Source organism: Solea solea, chromosome 5 (genome assembly GCF_958295425.1).
Source record: "Solea solea chromosome 5, fSolSol10.1, whole genome shotgun sequence".
In the NCBI taxonomy this organism is placed as follows: domain Eukaryota; kingdom Metazoa; phylum Chordata; class Actinopteri; order Pleuronectiformes; family Soleidae; genus Solea; species Solea solea.
The window spans coordinates 14,429,218-14,448,176 of record NC_081138.1 but is presented as its reverse complement, the minus strand read 5'-3'; the positions used below and the strand labels follow the sequence as shown (position 1 = coordinate 14,448,176).

The window sequence follows — 18,959 nt, the reverse complement described above, 5'->3', positions numbered from 1 at the left end:
CCCGGTCAATTTTGCTGTTTTTCTTTACATCCCTAAAGAGAAATGCTTTGGAAAGCTGTGTTTGGATCCTCCTCTACTCAAACACGGGTCTTTATTACCTTTGCCAAGGAAGTAAGGAAGTTGTATTTGTCTCTGAGCTGTCTGTCTGTCTGTCTGTCTGTCCATCCATCCATCCCTCTTCTATTTTCATCTGAGGTCAAGTCTTGGAAGCAGAGAAGCCCCGGTCATTTGGTGGACTCAGGATTAGGTCCTGAATGATTTGAATACATATCTAATTGCGATTATTTTGACAGTAATTGTGAAGGGAATGGTCATTTTTACATAATTGCCATTTTAATTTTGAAAAGAACACATTTGAAATGACTACTGTGTGATATTTGTGCAGAAACAAAGATGTTCTCTCCTATCTGTAGAATAAGATGTGTAGATAGATCAAGACAATAATTTAATAATTATCTAAAATTAAACTTTGACACACACTTTGGCTTTAACAAATATTGTGCCTCCTGCCATTTGACAACTGCAGTAGGGGCTGTATTTCAATTAATTGTTCGTCCCTACTCAGGTTTGGGTCTCGAAATGTATTATATTGTACATTATATTTGGATAACAATTCCTGTAGAGTGATGGCCCATGGAAGACATAAGATGTGTGGTGGTGATCCAACGACTACTACTAACCTTTTGTGGCTATAGTGAGGGTTTGTCCTCTCTCTAGCAGAAGCAGTAGGGAGTTGATCTGATCTGAATCACCAGATGACTAGTCCTGTGCTCTCACTCACTCCGGGAAATGTCCTCTCTGTCTGGTGACATTCCCGAAAACAGTAGTCAAGGGGTAAAAAAAACAAAAGATGTGCAGATACATTACCACACGAGGGCACTACACTAAGTCTACTGCCTTTATACACACACACACACAGTTTGTTCAGTCTTGTTCAGTACGGAAGCATAATGCTGCCACACATACAAAAAAAGTGGGCATATTTTTTTGTATGTGTGGCAACATTACGCTTCCGTACAATTGGTTTCTTAGAAATTAATTTACGTGAACAAAAAGTTGAAGGCTGACGTGATGACGTGGTCACAGCGCGTAACCTCTGTCAGCCGAGTGCTGTGAAATAAACAAGACGATGTTGTCAGCTGCCAGTTTCCCTGCGCTGCAGCGCTAAACTACAGAACAGAGCACATTAGGAGACGTTGGATACGGTCTCCGAAAAAGTTTGTGACACACTGTAAGTGACAGTTAAACACGAGCTCCATGTAAGGTGCTTGTTTACGGGGGTAAGCGTTGTATTCAATAGTGGCTAACAAGCAAGCTAGCAGGAGCTAACGTTAGCCAGGTAAAAAGCTAATAGCAGGGGCGTGAACTCATTTCGTTCAGTGTTAGCCGTTCTAAGGTATTTATGTGAACGAGTTTTTTCGCTGACCCTTGGTTTTCACTCTCTGTCTGACCTTAACTATCACAAATCAGAGAATCCAACACTGGTGTCATTTATTGACAGCAACTGTATTGAGCTAACGTGAAGTTAGCCCACTTGAAGGCTAATGTAAGTCTTTGATCTTCCTGGTAACTACACAGATAGTGTCACATTCCTGTGTCAATTGATTAGGTCAGTAATAATCACGAAAACCTATATTAGCGTGTTTCAACCACGATCATATGTTAGCCCTTTTTAAAAAATATTTGCAATATCCACGCAGGGTTGTGTAATGTTTGGTCAGCGTCAGCTAACTCACTTCTGCCCTCACAGGTTGTTCGAGCTCTTTGGTCAACCAAGTTAAAGAGTGGACCGTAAACACTGCCATGCCTCTGCTGTTTCTGGAGAGGTTTCCTTGGCCCAGCCTGCAGACCTACACAATACTGAGTGTAGCTTTGCTTGCTGGGAGCATCATTAGTGCCTACAACACTGTGACGGATCCAGGCTTTGGGCCCCTGGAACCAGACGAAACACCAGCTCCTCATGAAGTGGACCTTAAATATCTAAATAATGATGTTAGTAACACAGAATTGGCAACTACTGTTCTGTGGTATCTTGCCACTGACAGTCTCTTTGTATGGGTGAGTGTTGTCCAGTTCACTCAATTGAATTGCCTGATATGATGATGATGATCTCGCAATAACCAACTGCCACTTTTCTTCATCCCATGTAGGTGTTAGTGAACACATTTTGCTGCTCTTTGATGTTAATTGCAAAAGTGATTCAGTATGTGGTGTTTGGCCCACTAAGAGTCAGTGAGAAGCAGGTAAGCTTTCTCCCAATGAGTTAAAATAACAATTGTGTACTATTTTCATGCTAACCTCTTAAAATGACTGGATAATAAAAATATCTTGTTTTATATTCTGTTTCTTCCCCTCAGCACCTGAAAGATAAATTCTGGAATTTCATCTTCTACAAGTTCATCTTCATCTTTGGTGTATTGAATGTGCAGACAGTGGAGGAGGTGGTCATGTGGTGTTTGTGGTTCTCTGCCCTGGTCTTTCTACATCTCATGGTTCAACTCTGCAAAGACAGATTTGAATATGTAAGTGCTATATAAATACTCGTTTAAACTATATCTAGTACCCCAACCCATTGTTGATGACTACTTTGCTTGAGAATCTCAGACACATTTATTCAAATTACCAGTAGTAATGCAACTGTTATGGTAGCTACTCTGTTTTTAATAGATTCAGAGCTGAAGGCAAATTTAAAAGCCTGTCTGTAGATGAGAAAACACCTTTTGAATAAGATGGGTCATGCTAAATGACTTGTCCTGGATGCCTGGAGTTACTGGATTTGCTTTTTGTGTTGTGTAAATGTTATTGACCAAATGGCATCAAGGTTATAGAGATCACACAAATAGCACAAGGTCATATTCAATTTAGGTTTGCAATTGCTAGTATTCGATTTTCTTTTTGCTAGGAGACATTGTAGGAGATAAAAATTGCCCTTCACCACACAATATTAAACATGATAGGACTAGACCTGCATTCTTTGCAACTGACACCTGATTAGGGCTGAACGATTTTGAATAACCCTAACTGCGATCCCGATATGATTCACGATATCAGAGGGAATGGTAATTTTGACATCATTATTCTCATTATCATTTAAAAAACATATTTAAAAGGATTAATGTGTTATATTTGTGCAGCTATGTGAGAAACAAAGATGTTCTCTTCAGTCTGTAGAATAAGATGTGTAATAGTAATTCATATAAAATTATATTTTGACACACATTTTGGCTTGAACAAATATTGCGTCTCCTGCGATTTGAAAATTGCAGTAAGCTGTATTGTGATTTCTATAAAAGTTTGATTAATTGTTCAGCCCTACACATGATCAATGCACCTACAAACTTCATAGAGTAGTCAGACTTAAAAAGTGTATAGCATGCCCCCCTAAGGTCTAAGAGTGACTACTCTTTTTACCCATGAATCTATTAATAGGTCCATTGCCATAGCACATTAGACTACTGATACAATTTCAGTGACTACACTGTATCAGATTGTGCTCAACATGTTGGGGGAAAACAAACTATCATATTCACCCCCTTACAAGTAATGACATTTTAGGCAGAATGTGGAATGTTACCCGTGATATACCATGTATTGGATTCATTTTTCTGATGGCCATTTCTGTCTGCTTGCTGGGGCATGTGATTGAAAATGCCTCCTTTTAACTTGAAGTCTGTAATTGATGTCAGCCGAGCTGTCTTTCTCTAGCTTTGGGGTTTAAATGGGGTTAACTGCTCATGGTAATACATACAGTATATTTTGTGAGTGTAATATTACCCTTTAAGACAGTCATTGATGTTCATATTGGTAGTTTATCTAATTCAGACAATAACAACCATCAGTTGACAGTCTTTGGCAATGTTTTCCTTTAAATGGACATTATGGGTGGTTTGATTGGTTTAATTGTTTTTTGTATTCGAGAACAAATAGATTCAAGAAAATGAAATTTAAATCCAACTATAATCCACATTTCTTCTTTACAGCTGTCATTCTCCCCCTCCACTCCCATGAGCAGCCATTTGCGAGTGCTCTGTCTGCTGGTTTGCCTTCTGTTGAAGTGCTGTGCCCTGGCTGTGGTCTGTGCTCTGCTGGGAGCTTCCCATGGCATGCACACACTCTCCTTTATGGGAGCAGAGGTGAGAAGCCACAGCCGTATAAAAATGGGCAAACAAACATTAATTCACAATTTCTCACATACTCTTTTGTAAATGTAATGCCCTACTTAGGATTGTTATATATAAATTGACTTGTCTACTTATGTTTCCAGTGTCTTCTGGTAACTGTACGCACTGGGCATGTCATTATGCGGTAAGTCCCCTTAAAGTCACCTTACACATCCACACTCTGAAGCAGAATAGATGTTCAATTGGAATTAGGCAAGTGTTTGCAACAATACATTTTCCCCCTCTGGCTTCATCAGCTGTAGTATGAAAGGCTTCTTTGTTCCACGGAGGGTTGTTAGGGCTTTAAAAGTCTAACCCATTCAAATCAGCTGATGCACTAATAGAGACAGAAGCATTGTTTTTGTTTTTCAGCATTAAAGCTTATGTGCTGTCACTAGCAATGCTACATATGGTAAATGAAAAATGTGTTTGTGGGGACAAATTGGTTTGTGATTAACTTCTCAAAAGTAGATCCAAATTTTCCAAATATTATACTTTCTTAAACATTTTCACTAACATAGCAAAATTGTGTGGCTACTATGATCTTTGTTGTCTCTTTTCTGCTTTTCTGATGAAGGATGGGTCCCATTTTTCAAATTGTGGCTATTATCATCTTACCGACAGTAGCATTGCCTGTGCTGTTGTACCAATCATCATAGCACGGCTGCACAGGCCTGCCATGGCGTTGTTTATACGCGACACACACCAACTATTGGCAAGCAAAGCAGTTATTTCTAGTGTGCTGAATTATTAGAATCAGTTAGTTAAAAACATTCAGATTCAGTACTTCCTGAATGACCAGAGCACAGACTCCAACTGATACAGTTGAACTAAAATGCTGCTGAACGGGTTGTGATTCGGTTCACGATTGCCAGACCTTATGTTAACTCATATTTCACAGTCATAAAGAGTTGTGCATGCCCCCTCAGGTACTCCATTCATCTGTGGGATCTAAACCATCCAGGGACTTGGGAGAGTAAGGGGACATATGTCTACTACTCTGACTTCATCATGGAGCTGGCTATGTTGTTTTTGGACCTCATGCACCATATCCATATGCTGGTAAGATGCATAGAATGGATGGTGTGGTCCTATGTTATGGAAATTTAGTATGTCTCTTGTTTCTCTTGCTGTTCCCTCTAATTGTCCACCTGTTCCATTTCTGTTGATAGCTTTTTGGTAATATCTGGCTGTCCATGGCAAGCTTGGTTATCTTCATGCAGCTACGGTATCTCTTCCATGAAGTCCAGCGCCGCATTCGTCGACACAAGAATTACCTTCGCGTCATCAACAACATGGAGGCCAGGTGATACTGTTTTCATTTTATTTCTTTTTTTTTTCATTTTTGTCCAATTCATATGAATTACTTATGCATATACTGTGAACTTTTTGATTACAGGTTTGCTATTGCTACTCTGGAGGAGCTGGCAGCAAATGATGACGATTGTGCCATCTGCTGGGATACCATGACGACAGCACGGAAACTACCCTGTGGCCATCTCTTCCACAAGTAAAATTATTTTCAACTTTTGCCTGTATGCATGCAGTCAATGTGGCTTGTGGTATCACTTGTAACTTCAGAAACAAGAAAAGGCAAGAAAAGGCTTATCTATAATGTAGAGAATGTAATTTTCCATAGAAACAGAATTCTCAGGGCTTTTCTCTGATTTTGTAATTGTTAGGGCTGTTTGGTGACTCTTCCTCCCTTGATGCTGAAATGAAGGTTAAGTCTTTATATGGAGTAATGCTTTCATCATGTTTGTGTATGTGTCTGTTATTCCAGCTCCTGTTTGCGTTCATGGCTTGAGCAGGATACCTCATGCCCAACATGTAGGACATCTCTGAACATTAATGGGGATGGAGTTCAGGCAAATGGTCAGCAGCAGGCCAGAGGGTTGGAAGAAAACATTGGCCCAGTAGGAGCTGCTCCAGATGCCAGACCACATATTAATCAACACAATCATTTCTTCCACTTTGATGGTAAGACACAGATCCAAGTAGCAAGTGACTGTTGGCCATATCTTGTTCTCAGTTAGCACCTGATAAACACATGCTGATTAGGGGTGATTGGCCACAAGTTGCAAAATGTGTCAGTGACAGTGAATGAGGTTTTAAACTGTGAGAATTTATTATAAAATCCATGTATTCTCTTACAGGGTCTCGCATTGCCAGCTGGCTACCCAGTTTCTCAGTGGAAGTAATGCACAGTACAAATATTCTGGGCATTGCTCAGGCTAACAACTCCCAGCTCATGGCCATGGTGAGTTCCTGTTTACAGTCTGATGAAATCTAGTTGATTTTAAGAGAGATGGTAATAAACAGAAAGCAAATTGAGCTACATGGTCACTTTTTCTATTGACATTACTGAAAGTGTTTTTGTTTTTCACTGTTTATAAGTTAATGTTGAAATTGAAAACATTTCAACACAAAAAAATTGAAATGAATAGTGTTGTTTTTGTGAACTGAAAAAGAAAGCTTGTAGATTGCCCTGTGTCATGTCTACCAGCATTGCAAAACAATTGTTAGTTCAACAAATTAGCACAAACCTAAAGTTTAAATGCATGATAAGTATATTAAAACATAGATTTAAAATATTTTGTACAGGCTTGTACTTGAAAATCAATTACTGTATGGATAAGCCCTGCTTGTGTTAACCTAAAACTTACAAACTCTCTGTGTTCTGCTCATCTTATCTGTCTTTCTGAATATTTGTCTATGTAAATTCTGATCATTAGGCCCATCAGGTCCAGGAGATGTTTCCTCAGGTACCCTCTTACCTGGTAATGCAGGACCTGCAGCTGACTCGCTCTGTGGAAGTCACCACAGACAACATACTGGAGGGACGCATCCAGGTGCCTTTCCCGACACAGGTCAGTAAATATGTGGTTAAATGTTAAGGAGACCATTTAAATTTTTACATCAGTACCTGTTATAAAATGCCTATCTTCTTTCACTAGGCAATAGAACGTGGCTCTATACAGATGAGCCCTGCATCAAGTGATCAGGCAGGACCTAGTGGAGAAGCTGAGCAAAATGTCAGCGAGCTAGACAACTTGGAGGTCAGAGGAGGTCGCTTCTCTAAGTCAGCTGAGGAAAGGCAGAAGATGCTTAAGCAGAGAAAAGAAGAGTTGCTACAGCAAGCCCGCAGGTTGGTATACAGCTGTTTGTTTTTTTTAAACCACAGTAAAAAAAAGTTTCGTCTTTTTTCTTTCCTTTTTTTCCTGCAGTTTGGAGAATTTCAATTTTAATGTCTGAAGTACTTTGACCACACAATACATGCTGTTTGTGTTGTCAAGGTTGTATCTTAACATTCTTACTACTTCCTTTAGGAGATACTTAAACAAAGGTCCGGAGGACCAGGATGAGGATTTGCCTAGACTGGAGGAGGACGCTGTCCCAGAATCGGACTCAACTGTGCTCAGACGTAGAACCATGGCAGCAGCTGCAGAGAGACGCATACAAAATCAGCAAGACACTTTACCCTAAATTAAAAACCTGGCTTCAGGTAAAGAGTCTACCAACATTGACATCATAGCACAAATGGTGCTATTTTGGCCATCCCCGATTGTTGTATATCAGTAGTCTTCACCTCTTCAAAACTTTCACAAAGTATCGCAAACACCGTTTTGGGCTGCCTCAGTAAGGTCGGACTGCTGTGAGAAGCATTTGCATCCCTGATTCAAGCCTCAGTATTTTGAGTATTATTAATTGATGGATGCAAATCAAGCAATGCTGCATTGCATTGCCCTATATTCTTGTGCCACACATTGCAACCACCAGCTTCAGTAGATAATGTGTATCTGCTATGATTGAGACTGACTGTCAGAAAAAAAGCATGCTTTGCATTTTTTCGGGCCTTGTTGGTTTTCCTTTTATCAGATCACATCTGTATCACCACCAAGCACCAGGACTTGGTACAACAATTTAGGGACAAAGGCCTGGCTATTTCTGGTGTTGGTGGGCTAAAGGGGCTTCCCGACGAAATGTAAGGTGCGCTCACATCCTTGGGGATTGTAGAAAGGAAGAAGAAGGCAGTGGCACACATGTCGGGAGAGTGACTGACCATTATTACAGACCTGTCTGCGGGAGGGTGTCAAATTATGACTGACTGACAGCAAGAACATCTGTAGTAGATGTATTCAAGTTGAATTTCATTGAATCTATTTTAATGGACAAAAGGATGGACACTGTGCATTATGTGATTTCTATGATTGCTGAGTAAGGAAAGTTTGGGCTGAGATGTGCATGAATCTAGACAATTGCTTTTTTTTTTTTCCACTTTATAGTTAAGAGTAGCCCACAAACTTCCACTGAAAGCTGAATTGTTGTGATCTTTATTCTTTGTTTTTGTTTTTTATTGTTGAAACTTGTTTGGGGTGTTGTAATAATAAGGAATTAGATTTTAGTTATTTTAAGTAATGGAAAGTTTGTTTTCATTTTCAATCTGTCATGAATTAATTTACAGGTTTTAATGTTTATGATTTGTTTTCGTACATATGGTTTATCTTTCATAACCATTTCTTTCTTAATCAGAACTGAAATGCTCTCTGGACTGAGCTTTCCTGTATGTTTGTGCCTAAATTAAAAATTGTTCAGTTATGGAGAAGTTCTGTAAATCTAGTTTTTGTAAAATATGTTAATACAAAAGAGTCAATAAACGGCTTCTATGGCTTTTTAGCTAAAGACCATGACAACTGAATCTTTGTTTGAGACTAATCAATGTGTGAGTGATGAGAAGATAGCAATTGTATTAGGCTGTTTGGCTGAGAGTCGTGCATATAATTTGGCCTCTGTAATACTATTTAATCTCCTGCTTTTTCCTGTATTCAGCCTACACGAAAATGACAATTTAAGAAAAAGAATAAAATAGAAAGCAATTAACAGGAAGAGCAGGATTTGTCATTCCTGTCCGTGTTTCAAAATAAAGTCTTGTTTCATTTGATGGATGTTGCATTTCCTTTCAGTTTCAGACAAATAAAGGTTGTCGATGTCAGTTTTGAAGACCGAAATGCAGTTCTTAAACTACAAGTCGAAGTCACCCCTCATTCTCATCCTTATTCTTATTCTTTCCCCGTTCTTTATCCTTATGGATTTTAATGCTTCCTCGTTCCTCGTTTCCTCGTGGTTGTTCTTCAGCACAAAAGTTCACAACTTCCCATCAGTGTTTTTTTTATTGCAATACGGTTACAGTGCAGAAGTGATGAAAGAAACATACTGCATTAGTGAACAAACAAGCAGAGCAAAAACAGGAGAAATAAAACTTTGCCAGGGTAGCTGATGAGTTATTAAAAAGAGAAAGAAAAGGAGGACCAAACATTGACAGTCTAAATTGCCTTTTTGTTGTTAGAGCCAGAAACTTCCCATCAATGTTCTCGAGGCCTACGGTTTCTACTGACGTCATGGGTTACGCCCACCTTTACGTCCGACATCTTTGCCACGTCATGTCCAGGACTCGCCACGCTAGGCGGTAACACCAGCCGAACACCACCCACCTCCGACCGTCATAATGATGTAGTCCAGCCTCATTCAAAACGAATAGCTAATCTACCCGGTTGTGTGGCACGGTACTTTGAGGGAATTACGCCGGACTGACTTTTCCTGTGTGTTGCTTTCTCTGGTAAGTGATTAACGTGGCTAGCTAGCTGCTTAGCGTGGCAGGTAACACAGTGTGAAGTTATAGCTGGCGAACTGGATAGAAAGTGTTATATTGTTGCTGTTTGTCAGAAAACATGAGTAAATAAAAAGTTTTAACGCTTTAGCCAAACGTGACTTTATAGTTTTGGCCTTAGAAGACTTGACATGTTCTGCATTAACTCTAATGTTAGCTAGCCAAACACACACAAACCTGCATGAGTACTCATGTCATGTGTGCGCCGCTGAAGCTCCATATGTGGATTGTCAGTCATCCAAATCGTTGTTCTTTCGCTTGTATTCAATCAGTACATTTGCTAGTCAAAAGTGTAGGGGAACCGGTCTCTCTCAGTTTAAAAAGCAGTAGTTTATACCACGGTTGATGGTTGAGGTGGTGACATCGGTAAACATTTTTAGCTGTGTTCTGATGTCATGAAAACCCACAAGCAAATACCTCTATTCATTTGATTTATCAAACCAAAGCTATCACGACCAGCACTGCGGATGCTGCCCGTTGGCCTTTAACTATGAATGGGCTTCTGTAGGGTGGACCTTTCTCAAATTACATATCCTGGAACGCATCATCAGATCCAGAGACTATGAGGGATGAAATGCTTACGTAAAAACAGGTGTAACCTCATTGCGCGCTGTAATGAGATGTGTATTGTAATTAAAGGGTGTGTTCAGCTGACTTCTCAGCCAATGACACACAACACGGTGTGGATTTTATTTGTCTGGTCAAAGTTCTGTTTTACTTACTGTTTCTGTTTCCCGTTCAGTCTGATGGTACTAACCTTCAAATTGTGCAACTGATACACTAAATAAATAAAGAGTCCTATTAAGTGTTTAATGGATATGCATGTGTCTTATGCATGTACATGTGTGTATTTCTTATGCAGAGTAAGTGGAATGCTGCTGGACGAGACTCCTCTGTTTGACCCCTCTCTGCTTCAGGAGCTGGACTGGAGTAGCAACACTGTGTCCTTCTCTCCCCCCATCTCCCCTTCCTGTCCAGGAGAAGGCCTGGTGCTGAGGCCGCTCTGTATGGCTGACTTCAATAGAGGTGAGTCAGGCAAGAGATTTCAAACTAGTACATCTATTCCAGGGAAAATGTCAAGACCAAACTTATTTTGCTGTTTTTTTTCTAAACTTATTTTGATGTTTTTGTGCTCCAGGACTCTTCATGGTTTTATCTCAACTCACCCAGACTGGAGATGTCACACCGGAGCAGTTCACGAGTAGGTTTGCGGTTGATGTTTGATATTAAAGTCCTGTTCTTTTGTTTTTTGTTGTTGTTGTTGTTAAGAACATGTACTAATAACAAACAATTTTTATAAATATCTAATTGCGATCGTTTTAACAGGAATTGTGATTGCAATATGATTCGCGATATCAGAGGGAATGGTCATTTTTACGTCATTATTATCATTTTCATTCAAATAAACATATTTAGAAGGATTAATGTGTGATATTTGTGCAGCTCTGTGAGAAACGAAGATGTTCTCTTCAGTCTGTAGAATAAGATGTGTAATAATAATTCATCTAAAATGACATTTTGGCTTGAACAAATATTGCATCTGTATTGCGATTTCGATAAAATTTTGATTTATTGTTCAGCCCTAATGATTAGTGTGTGATATCTGTGAGAAGCAAAGATGTTTGTAGAATAAGATGTGTATAGATCACAATAATTAATCTAAAATTATATTATGACACACATTTTAGCTTTAGAAAGTATTGCGCCTCCTGCGATTAGACTAAAATTAGACTATTGCGATTTCGATTTTGATTAATTGTTCAGCCCTTACACAGTCCAAATAATTTGAAAGCCAACTTTCTTGGCACCACTCAGAAGTAGAAACATATCCTATAGTATATACTTTAGATTATAGCTCAGTATAATTAGCAGATCATTTATGAGTTTTAAAAAAAGTTTGTTGTCTCTGGCTTCCAGAAAAGTTTGATCACATGAAGAAGACAGGAGATTACTATGTTGTTGTGGTGGAGGACACCAATCTGGGGCAGATTGTTGCCACGGCGACATTGATCACAGAGCACAAATTCATCCACTCCTGTGCAAAGGTAAATTACACTTAAATAGTTATTAATATGTTCATATAACTAGATACAACTGTCACACATTCATCTCATTAATTTGAATTTTTACTTGACATCTTGGTGACATCTACCCGACATACTTGACACTATTACTGTAACAGGTGAATGGCATCAATGTATGTTTATTAAATAAAATGGGTCACTGTGTTTTTGTGTGCAGAGAGGCCGGGTGGAGGAGGTAGTAGTCAGTGATGTCTGTCGAGGGAAGCAGCTGGGCAAACTGTGAGTAGACCTCTGTGAACCAGAGAGAGGCATCTTGTTTTCATATGCAACACTCCTAATACTCATGTATGCAAGTGATTTATATAATGGAGATTTTTTGGTCATATTGTGTGATTTATGGTTTTTCCTCACCCTTTTTCTCTTTTCTCTGTCCTTGTAGGTTAGTTTCAACTCTTACTCTTCTGAGCAAAAAACTGAACTGCTATAAAATCACACTGGAATGTTCTCTCAAAAATGTGGCTTTCTATGAAAAGTTTGGCTACAGCGCTTCAAGTGAGACCTACATGCAGTGTCGATTTTCCGAATGAAGACGGCAGCGGATTTAAACCTGGACTATATCTGTATACACAACAGGTACTCGTAGTAGATTAGTGACATTCTTATCTTTTCGGCTTTTCTGTTCAGGGGTCACCACAGCGGATCATCTTGTTTGATTGGTTTTAATCTGTTGGATTCTAGTGGGAGTGGGGTCTGCTTGCAGGGCTTCTTTTTGAGTGCATTGTCTGTTCTAATGGTGAAATTGACCTTAGAGTGGAGCCTGTACTGGAAGCAACCGCTCAGGAGCCCTGAAGGCAAACTCTCTTTTGTTGAGACCTTGTGTAAGATCTGAGGAGGGGGGGCACAGAGTGAGCCCAGCAGCTGTATAAAATTTGAACATTTAATAGATAATGTGACCTATCTCTTTTTTATATGAAAATCTAGGGCAAAGTCATCAAAGGAAAATGTGTCACTTTGGAAGTTGTGATTTCTTTTTTTTATTTATTGTTTACACTCGGACGGCATAAGGCTTTTTCTTAAGACAGTTCTTAAGAACTGGCAGAGCTGCAGAGTGACGAGTTCTTGACTGTGCTATGTCGTTCCTCAACACTCTGTTTATGTCAAAGACATTCACCCCTTTGGTAACCATGGCTACCTCACCAGGGTGGAGGGTGAAATCTTTCCAAATATCTACACAGGCCTGAATGTCATTCATTCCACTTACACATCTCTGTGACTGTAATGGAACTAAGGGTTTATACCAGGGGGAAATAATATACCACATGAACTAAACAAGTGTGTTAGAAGGATATGTAGTTAATCTGTTGCAATCATTACAAGTGAATCCATAAAGAACTGAAGGTTTTTTCCTAATAAAGGATAACATCATCTTTCTAGAAATGCAAGTAGTTAATTACTTGGGATAATGCATTTATTTGGATTTTATTCACCAGTCTGTTTGTACACTGCTCTTTCCAAAGACTTGAAGTATCCGACCATTGTTACTGAAATATGGTGGTTTCAATGCATGAAGTTAAAAAGTAAAACTTGAAATTTCAATTGAACAAAAGTTTGAGAGAGATGGAAATGCATGGGTTTTAAAGTTTTATATTTGGTTGATATTCATAACCACAATTAGCTGAGAGAATCTTTGCAAAATGGGTAATAATAATTTTATAAGGAAACTTGTTTGTAAACTTTTGTAAATGTTTTATAACGCTACTGTGATCCTGAAGAACTGGGGGAAAATATTTAATCTAATTTATTTACAGGTTTGTAAGAGCCGAAATAAAATATTCTATGATATACACTCAGTGGTGCTTTCTTGTGTTGAGTTATAAAACAAATTAAAAGATACTCAGTAAGATGTCCAGAAAGGTTTGGTAAATGATGTAATATTTTTTAATATAGCCTCTTATTTCTCAAAGAGAAAATGCATTTTATTAAATTAGTAAATGAATTAGCAGCACATCATTTCATTAAGTAAGAAAGAAAGAAAAAAAAATGCTAAACAGCACTCAGTCAGACTTCTTTTTATTAAGCAGTGAGTTATTTTTCCATTCTTTACTATCTCAAATTAAGCCTGATATTAGTCCATAACCTTCTACTCCCAAAGTAAAGGTATTATCTCAATTCCTCTTCTCGTGTCCTCCACTGGGCAACATCCTGGCTACTTTTCCCTTTCTCTGCCCCATTCTGGTCATCTACACAAATTCAAGTATCGAAAGTGCATTATTGCAATACTGTCCCGCTGCAAATGCAAAATGCTTTAAATACTATAAAACTGCAAAAAATCTCCCATCAGTGCATACAGATCAAGGAAAAAAAAAAAAAAACAATAATCAAATTTGCCCTTCCCCATCAGTACTCCATGTCTCAGACATGAGTGTTCCCTCCCACCCACCCATATCCCTTCCCCTTACAAAAAATTCAAATATTTACATTTTTAATCCCATTAAAAATGTAAAAAAAAGGAAAGAAACAGAGTGCACTGCGCATCACAGCTAATATATGCAAAGCTTATCCATTCTGTGCTGCTGTGACCTGCATTGATCCAAAGTCTTCATCCTCCTCCAGACTGCGCTTACGGCTTCCTGTTGAGGTGTAGACAAAACAACTTGTATTTCTATAGTGAGGGGGATTTTGAAAACAGTTAAGAACAATCTTCATCTAGTGAGTCAGAATAAACAAGTGTAAAACTCTCTGGATTACAAATAGAATATAGCCTGATCAATATACCGAATCACTGACGTAACAAAGCTACCTTTATGATTCAATCACAAGCACTTTCAGTGTTTGAATACAAGAATACAAAAACATTCATGATGTTAAGATGAATGCAGTCAGATGTGAAATCACCTTCAGAACTGCTGCATTTGCTGATGAGTCACACTTTGCTCAGCTGGTTTGTTCAAATATGAAAACAATCCTGAGAATGTTATTACTTAATGCTGATACTATCTTATTCTCAGTACTCATCTGGAACAAATTAACCTGAGAAACACTACTTTTACCCCCTCCTGTAATGGACAGACATGAGGAGACTGAAGTGGTTGTGCAGGACTGGATACATTATGTACTAACCTGGCATCCCTGGATGTAAGGGGAAGGACCTACCCAGCTGCATCGGTGACATCATTTTAATGGTCAATTTGGCTAGGTAGATTGCTTCATACTCCTAGGAAAAAAAACAAAAAAAAACACTCATTATTACAGCAGTACACTGTTATAGCAGCTATATGCAGTCTACACAGGCAACAAAGCATGCATTCAGTCAGCGATCACAATTCAATCTCAAACCTAGGCACCGTCATGGTTAACACCAAAGATAATCCTGTTTTCATTTCATTCTTAAACACCAGAAGATGCACACTTAAAGATCACATGAATAAGCCTTCTTCAACACTCTGGTCATCGTGAAATGTCTGACCTACAAGCTGCAAACACATAATGACGTCCGACACTTCGCACTGCTTACACTATTTAGTGACTGAAAGTTTAGGGCACGGGAATTCATTTTAGCTTTCCGCAGCCATTATTAAGAGAGACAAGAAAGATTGCCACTATATTGTGTTGAATGGTAGATGAATATTTGAATGTGAATGACGTTATTGATAAATCTGATCTCAAAGCCGTGTCTCTACTCAAGCTTTACCTGTAGCTGGTGCACAAAGCCCACATTGGGGTTGATGCAGAACCTCCGCTCTTGGACGTGGCTGAATGCATCCCTGTGGAGTGAACATGACAGACGGTTACACCCGTAGCCTCTGCAGTGTAACAAGTGCATGTTAGCGATTCAGATATAAATTATTTGTTTTTATTTGTGAGTTTCAAATGTTAACATTTTCAAACATTTCCTCAATGCCTGTATGCAATCCTATATCCTACTGTGTAGATTGAATGTCATGTGTCAATGTGAAGTGGGCACACGTTAAATTAAAGATACACAGTATATGCAAGGCGTGTCCTTGTCACATACATTAGTGGCACAAAAGAACATGGAATTTATGAGGAAAAGTTACACACAGACACATTATCTATCATGTTCCAATACCTGTATTTTATTCCAAATGTTTCCATAAGGTATGCAATCACAAGGGCGGCACTAAAAGAAAGAATACATAAAAGGAGATGCCATCATATTAAGTATTTGTATAGATGTTATACATATATGGAAGAGGATTAAGGCCACATGTGATATAAAGTCAGAAAAAATTTAACATCTGGCCCCAATCCTGTCATATAATGGTCTACACTTCACATAGAAATGATATTTTAAAGCATGATGTGATGTAAAAGCAAAACAAACACACCTTCTTGATATCCCTGCATTACCATGCACCAGTACCTTTCCTTTAAGAGAAATACAAGAGGTTTGTTGTTGTGACTCCTTTCCACTTGACATTCTGGGTATAAAAATGGAAGCTGCGTGCATTCTTACCTCCTGTTGCTAAGCAGCTATCAATAAATTCTTTAGTCTGAAGAAGAAGAAGATGATGAAACGGGGACAATGAAATAAATGCCAGACATCTTGTTTCAGCCAATTAAAAGCTTGCCAAGAAGGAAACAGAGTATAATTTGTAACTCACCATAGGAAAAAATCTTATTATATTTTCCATTGGATTGTCAGCAATACCTAATACAAGGTATCTGCAAAGATGCAGCATAAAATGTGCGAGTTAACAAAAAAGGACAACAAATTGACAAAATGCAGACAGGACATCACGCACAGTATTTGGGTGTATATATATATATATATATATATATATATATATATATATATATATATATATATATATATATATATATATATATATATATATATATATATATATATGTGTGTGTGTATATTTACTGACCTAAAGGTATGAGGGAAATTGGGCTTGATAAAATTGGCTTCAATATCTTGGCGAACACACACAATATGCGTTATGCCCTGCGTTTCCAGAAATGGCAGCTGGGAAAAGAGACATAATATACTGTATGTAATATGAGCTACAAAAATATGGGCAGTTTGTGTGACACTGTCACTTGTATCAAACAATATTCGTTTAAAAAATACCTTGCTTTTCATTGCAGCAGAGTAGGGTCCTAAAAACAGTCCTGGTAATATCTCCTAAAAATTAAAGACAGAGCAAGACAGCAAATAATTGACACAGACATTAACATGGATTTATGTTCATAAGAGGGAGCCAAACCACAAATACGTCAATCGTCAATTCACACAGGACGAGCCAGTAATTCTCTTTATCGACATGACGTCCTTACTCGTATCCACAGCATTGCAATGGTGCAATAATTAGCAACCAACTGCGGTTTTTGTCCACACACAAGAGACATGTACCAAGGTTTGCACAGAAATGACTATTCAAATAAATTCAACATGACTAACATTCAGCACATTTTTAAACAGCCAACTGTATTTTTCTTTGAAATCTCCCTAGATGTAAATGTATATAGTGTATTTGTATATATATATATAAACACACACACACATATACACACTGTATATTTCTATTTAAAATAAAGGCAAACCAAAAATTATATAAAATTATATGGTGTTCAATAAATGCAATTTTGTGAATCATTTGTCATATTTTAATCAGGTAGAAGGAAAAAGAAAACCTTCATTATTAAAACAGCTTTTCTGATGTCTGTTTCTTACATGTGAGTATTTTCTGGTTTCTTTACTCCATATAACAAAGAAATCGTTAAAACTGAATCATTTGTTTATGGACAAAACAAGACACTTGATAACATAATTTCCAGGTTTGATAAAACAAACACTTTTTATGGACCGAACGATTACTCGATTATAAGAGTAAATAATTGACAGATTAATCGATAGATTAGTTGCAGCCCTATTGCCAACACTCAAAGTCACCTATCTTCCACATTCTGATGCTGGTATGGAGTTGATCATACCCTCTTGATCATGTCTCCATGCCAAATGCAATGAGTTGTCATTATGTAATTGAACAGATTTACTTAAAAACATGAGCATCTGTATTTTTGACACTCATGGGAAACCCCTCTGGCCAAGCTTTGCCTTTATGCACACAGAAGACCCATACATACCTGCATGTCTCGTCTCATCGGATAAGCCCAGTCCTGTTAAAATAAGAAATATTAAGGGAGGTCAGAGTCTGAGGAAAATCCAGCTGCTGTGTTGATGTGACAGCATCTGGAAATATTCCTGCCACGGGACTAAGTCATTACCAGCTAACTTTGTCTACGTACGTGGCTAGCTGTGGTGAGCTAGGCTACTTACAGTGTTACGTTTCAAATAAATGAACTCGACCTTAGTCAAGGAGATGTACAAGATTGTTTCATAGACACACACATAACTCTAAACACACGTTTTTACTTTAGTGGAATCTTTTGTGTGTCAGACGGAAATGCTAAAGGGGAGGTTAGCTCGGGTTAGCCAGACATACAAACACAGTGGACATGTCAGCTAACACACACTCACCAGCAGCTCCTCCTTGATCGCGGGCAGAGACGGGAACTGAAGTTTGTTCTCCTCGTCCATTCTACGGTCTGTTCGGGCACCTCCAGCCCGGTGTTACACGCTCGTCAGTGATTCTCGCGGCGGCGGCGTTAGCTGGACAGTCGATGCAATTTGTTTAGAGATTCCACATGCATGTCCGCCATGCTGCTGGCTGCCCCCTGTCAGTGCTGCCTCTGTCACGTGACACAGCGGCAGAAGCAGAAGGCAAACGTAGAGGGAGGGAGTGTGTGTGTGTGTGTGTGTGTGTGTGAGTGTGTGAGAGAGAGATAGTTAAAGTAACACTTCACTAAGAAATAAAGTGTAATACAGCGTTGTAAAAAAAAAACAAAAAAAAAACGGGAAACATTTTTACTGTAATACTTGTTATATTGGGTTTTTATAAGGGGAGTGACGTAGGAGAAAACCATGGATGCAAACGGTCTTGGAAAGTTGCAAATTCCGACCTCCGACTTAATGAAACGCACCACAAGATGGCTGCCGAAGGGTGAGGCTGTTATCAATGCTCTTGTATTGAATTGTTGTACACTATTTCTGTTGTCATTCTTTTCAGAGTTTTACAC

The 18,959-nt window shown here is 38.6% G+C and overlaps 3 protein-coding genes across 4 annotated transcripts; 2 read left to right on the top strand and 1 right to left on the bottom strand.

The window, feature by feature from the left end:
- The first annotated feature begins 1,071 nt into the window (after positions 1-1,071).
- LOC131459953 (E3 ubiquitin-protein ligase AMFR-like) lies at positions 1,072-9,102 on the top strand. Its single transcript, XM_058630139.1, has 14 exons — positions 1,072-1,231; positions 1,751-2,058; positions 2,151-2,243; positions 2,358-2,522; positions 3,981-4,133; positions 4,265-4,305; positions 5,090-5,222; positions 5,333-5,466; positions 5,560-5,670; positions 5,944-6,140; positions 6,317-6,420; positions 6,896-7,030; positions 7,118-7,308; positions 7,490-9,102. Exons 2-14 carry the CDS (start codon positions 1,804-1,806, stop codon positions 7,644-7,646), a joined length of 1,869 nt encoding a protein of 622 aa, XP_058486122.1. The 5' UTR covers positions 1,072-1,231; positions 1,751-1,803; the 3' UTR covers positions 7,647-9,102.
- A 491-nt stretch (positions 9,103-9,593) lies between these two features.
- On the top strand, positions 9,594-13,698 carry gnpnat1 (glucosamine-phosphate N-acetyltransferase 1). The gene is made up of 6 exons (XM_058630084.1): positions 9,594-9,777; positions 10,691-10,854; positions 10,967-11,029; positions 11,746-11,873; positions 12,070-12,131; positions 12,292-13,698. The coding sequence occupies exons 2-6, from the start codon at positions 10,701-10,703 to the stop codon at positions 12,437-12,439; spliced, it is 555 nt and encodes a 184-aa protein (XP_058486067.1). The 5' UTR covers positions 9,594-9,777; positions 10,691-10,700; the 3' UTR covers positions 12,440-13,698.
- Positions 13,699-14,302: 604 nt separating this feature from the next.
- styx (serine/threonine/tyrosine interacting protein) lies at positions 14,303-18,595 on the bottom strand. 2 transcript variants are annotated; one of them, XM_058630083.1, is made up of 11 exons: positions 18,361-18,595; positions 17,967-17,999; positions 16,951-17,004; positions 16,748-16,845; positions 16,478-16,538; positions 16,330-16,366; positions 16,202-16,241; positions 15,943-15,993; positions 15,544-15,616; positions 15,006-15,066; positions 14,303-14,482 (listed from the first exon to the last, which is right to left on the bottom strand). In XM_058630083.1, exons 1-11 carry the CDS (start codon positions 18,418-18,420, stop codon positions 14,409-14,411), a joined length of 642 nt encoding a protein of 213 aa, XP_058486066.1. In that variant the 5' UTR covers positions 18,421-18,595; the 3' UTR covers positions 14,303-14,408. The 2 variants fall into 2 exon arrangements, with proteins under 2 accessions (XP_058486066.1, XP_058486065.1); XM_058630082.1 differs by having other exon boundaries at positions 14,973-15,066; positions 18,361-18,593.
- Positions 18,596-18,959: the final 364 nt, after the last annotated feature.

Coding starts and splice junctions, on each gene's coding strand:
- styx (XM_058630082.1), bottom strand. CDS start 18,420: ATGGACGAGGAGAACAAACTTCAGTTCCCGTCTCTGCCCGCGATCAAG. Junction 17,005..17,966: donor CGATGAGACGAGACATGCAG/GTATGTATGGGT, acceptor TTTAATTTTTAG/GAGATATTACCAGGACTGTT. Junction 16,539..16,747: donor AATTTCCCTCATACCTTTAG/GTCAGTAAATAT, acceptor GCATCTTTGCAG/ATACCTTGTATTAGGTATTG.
- LOC131459953 (XM_058630139.1), top strand. CDS start 1,804: ATGCCTCTGCTGTTTCTGGAGAGGTTTCCTTGGCCCAGCCTGCAGACC. Junction 5,223..5,332: donor TGCACCATATCCATATGCTG/GTAAGATGCATA, acceptor TTCTGTTGATAG/CTTTTTGGTAATATCTGGCT. Junction 6,141..6,316: donor TCATTTCTTCCACTTTGATG/GTAAGACACAGA, acceptor ATTCTCTTACAG/GGTCTCGCATTGCCAGCTGG.
- gnpnat1 (XM_058630084.1), top strand. CDS start 10,701: ATGCTGCTGGACGAGACTCCTCTGTTTGACCCCTCTCTGCTTCAGGAG. Junction 10,855..10,966: donor TATGGCTGACTTCAATAGAG/GTGAGTCAGGCA, acceptor TTTGTGCTCCAG/GACTCTTCATGGTTTTATCT. Junction 11,030..11,745: donor CACACCGGAGCAGTTCACGA/GTAGGTTTGCGG, acceptor TCTGGCTTCCAG/AAAAGTTTGATCACATGAAG.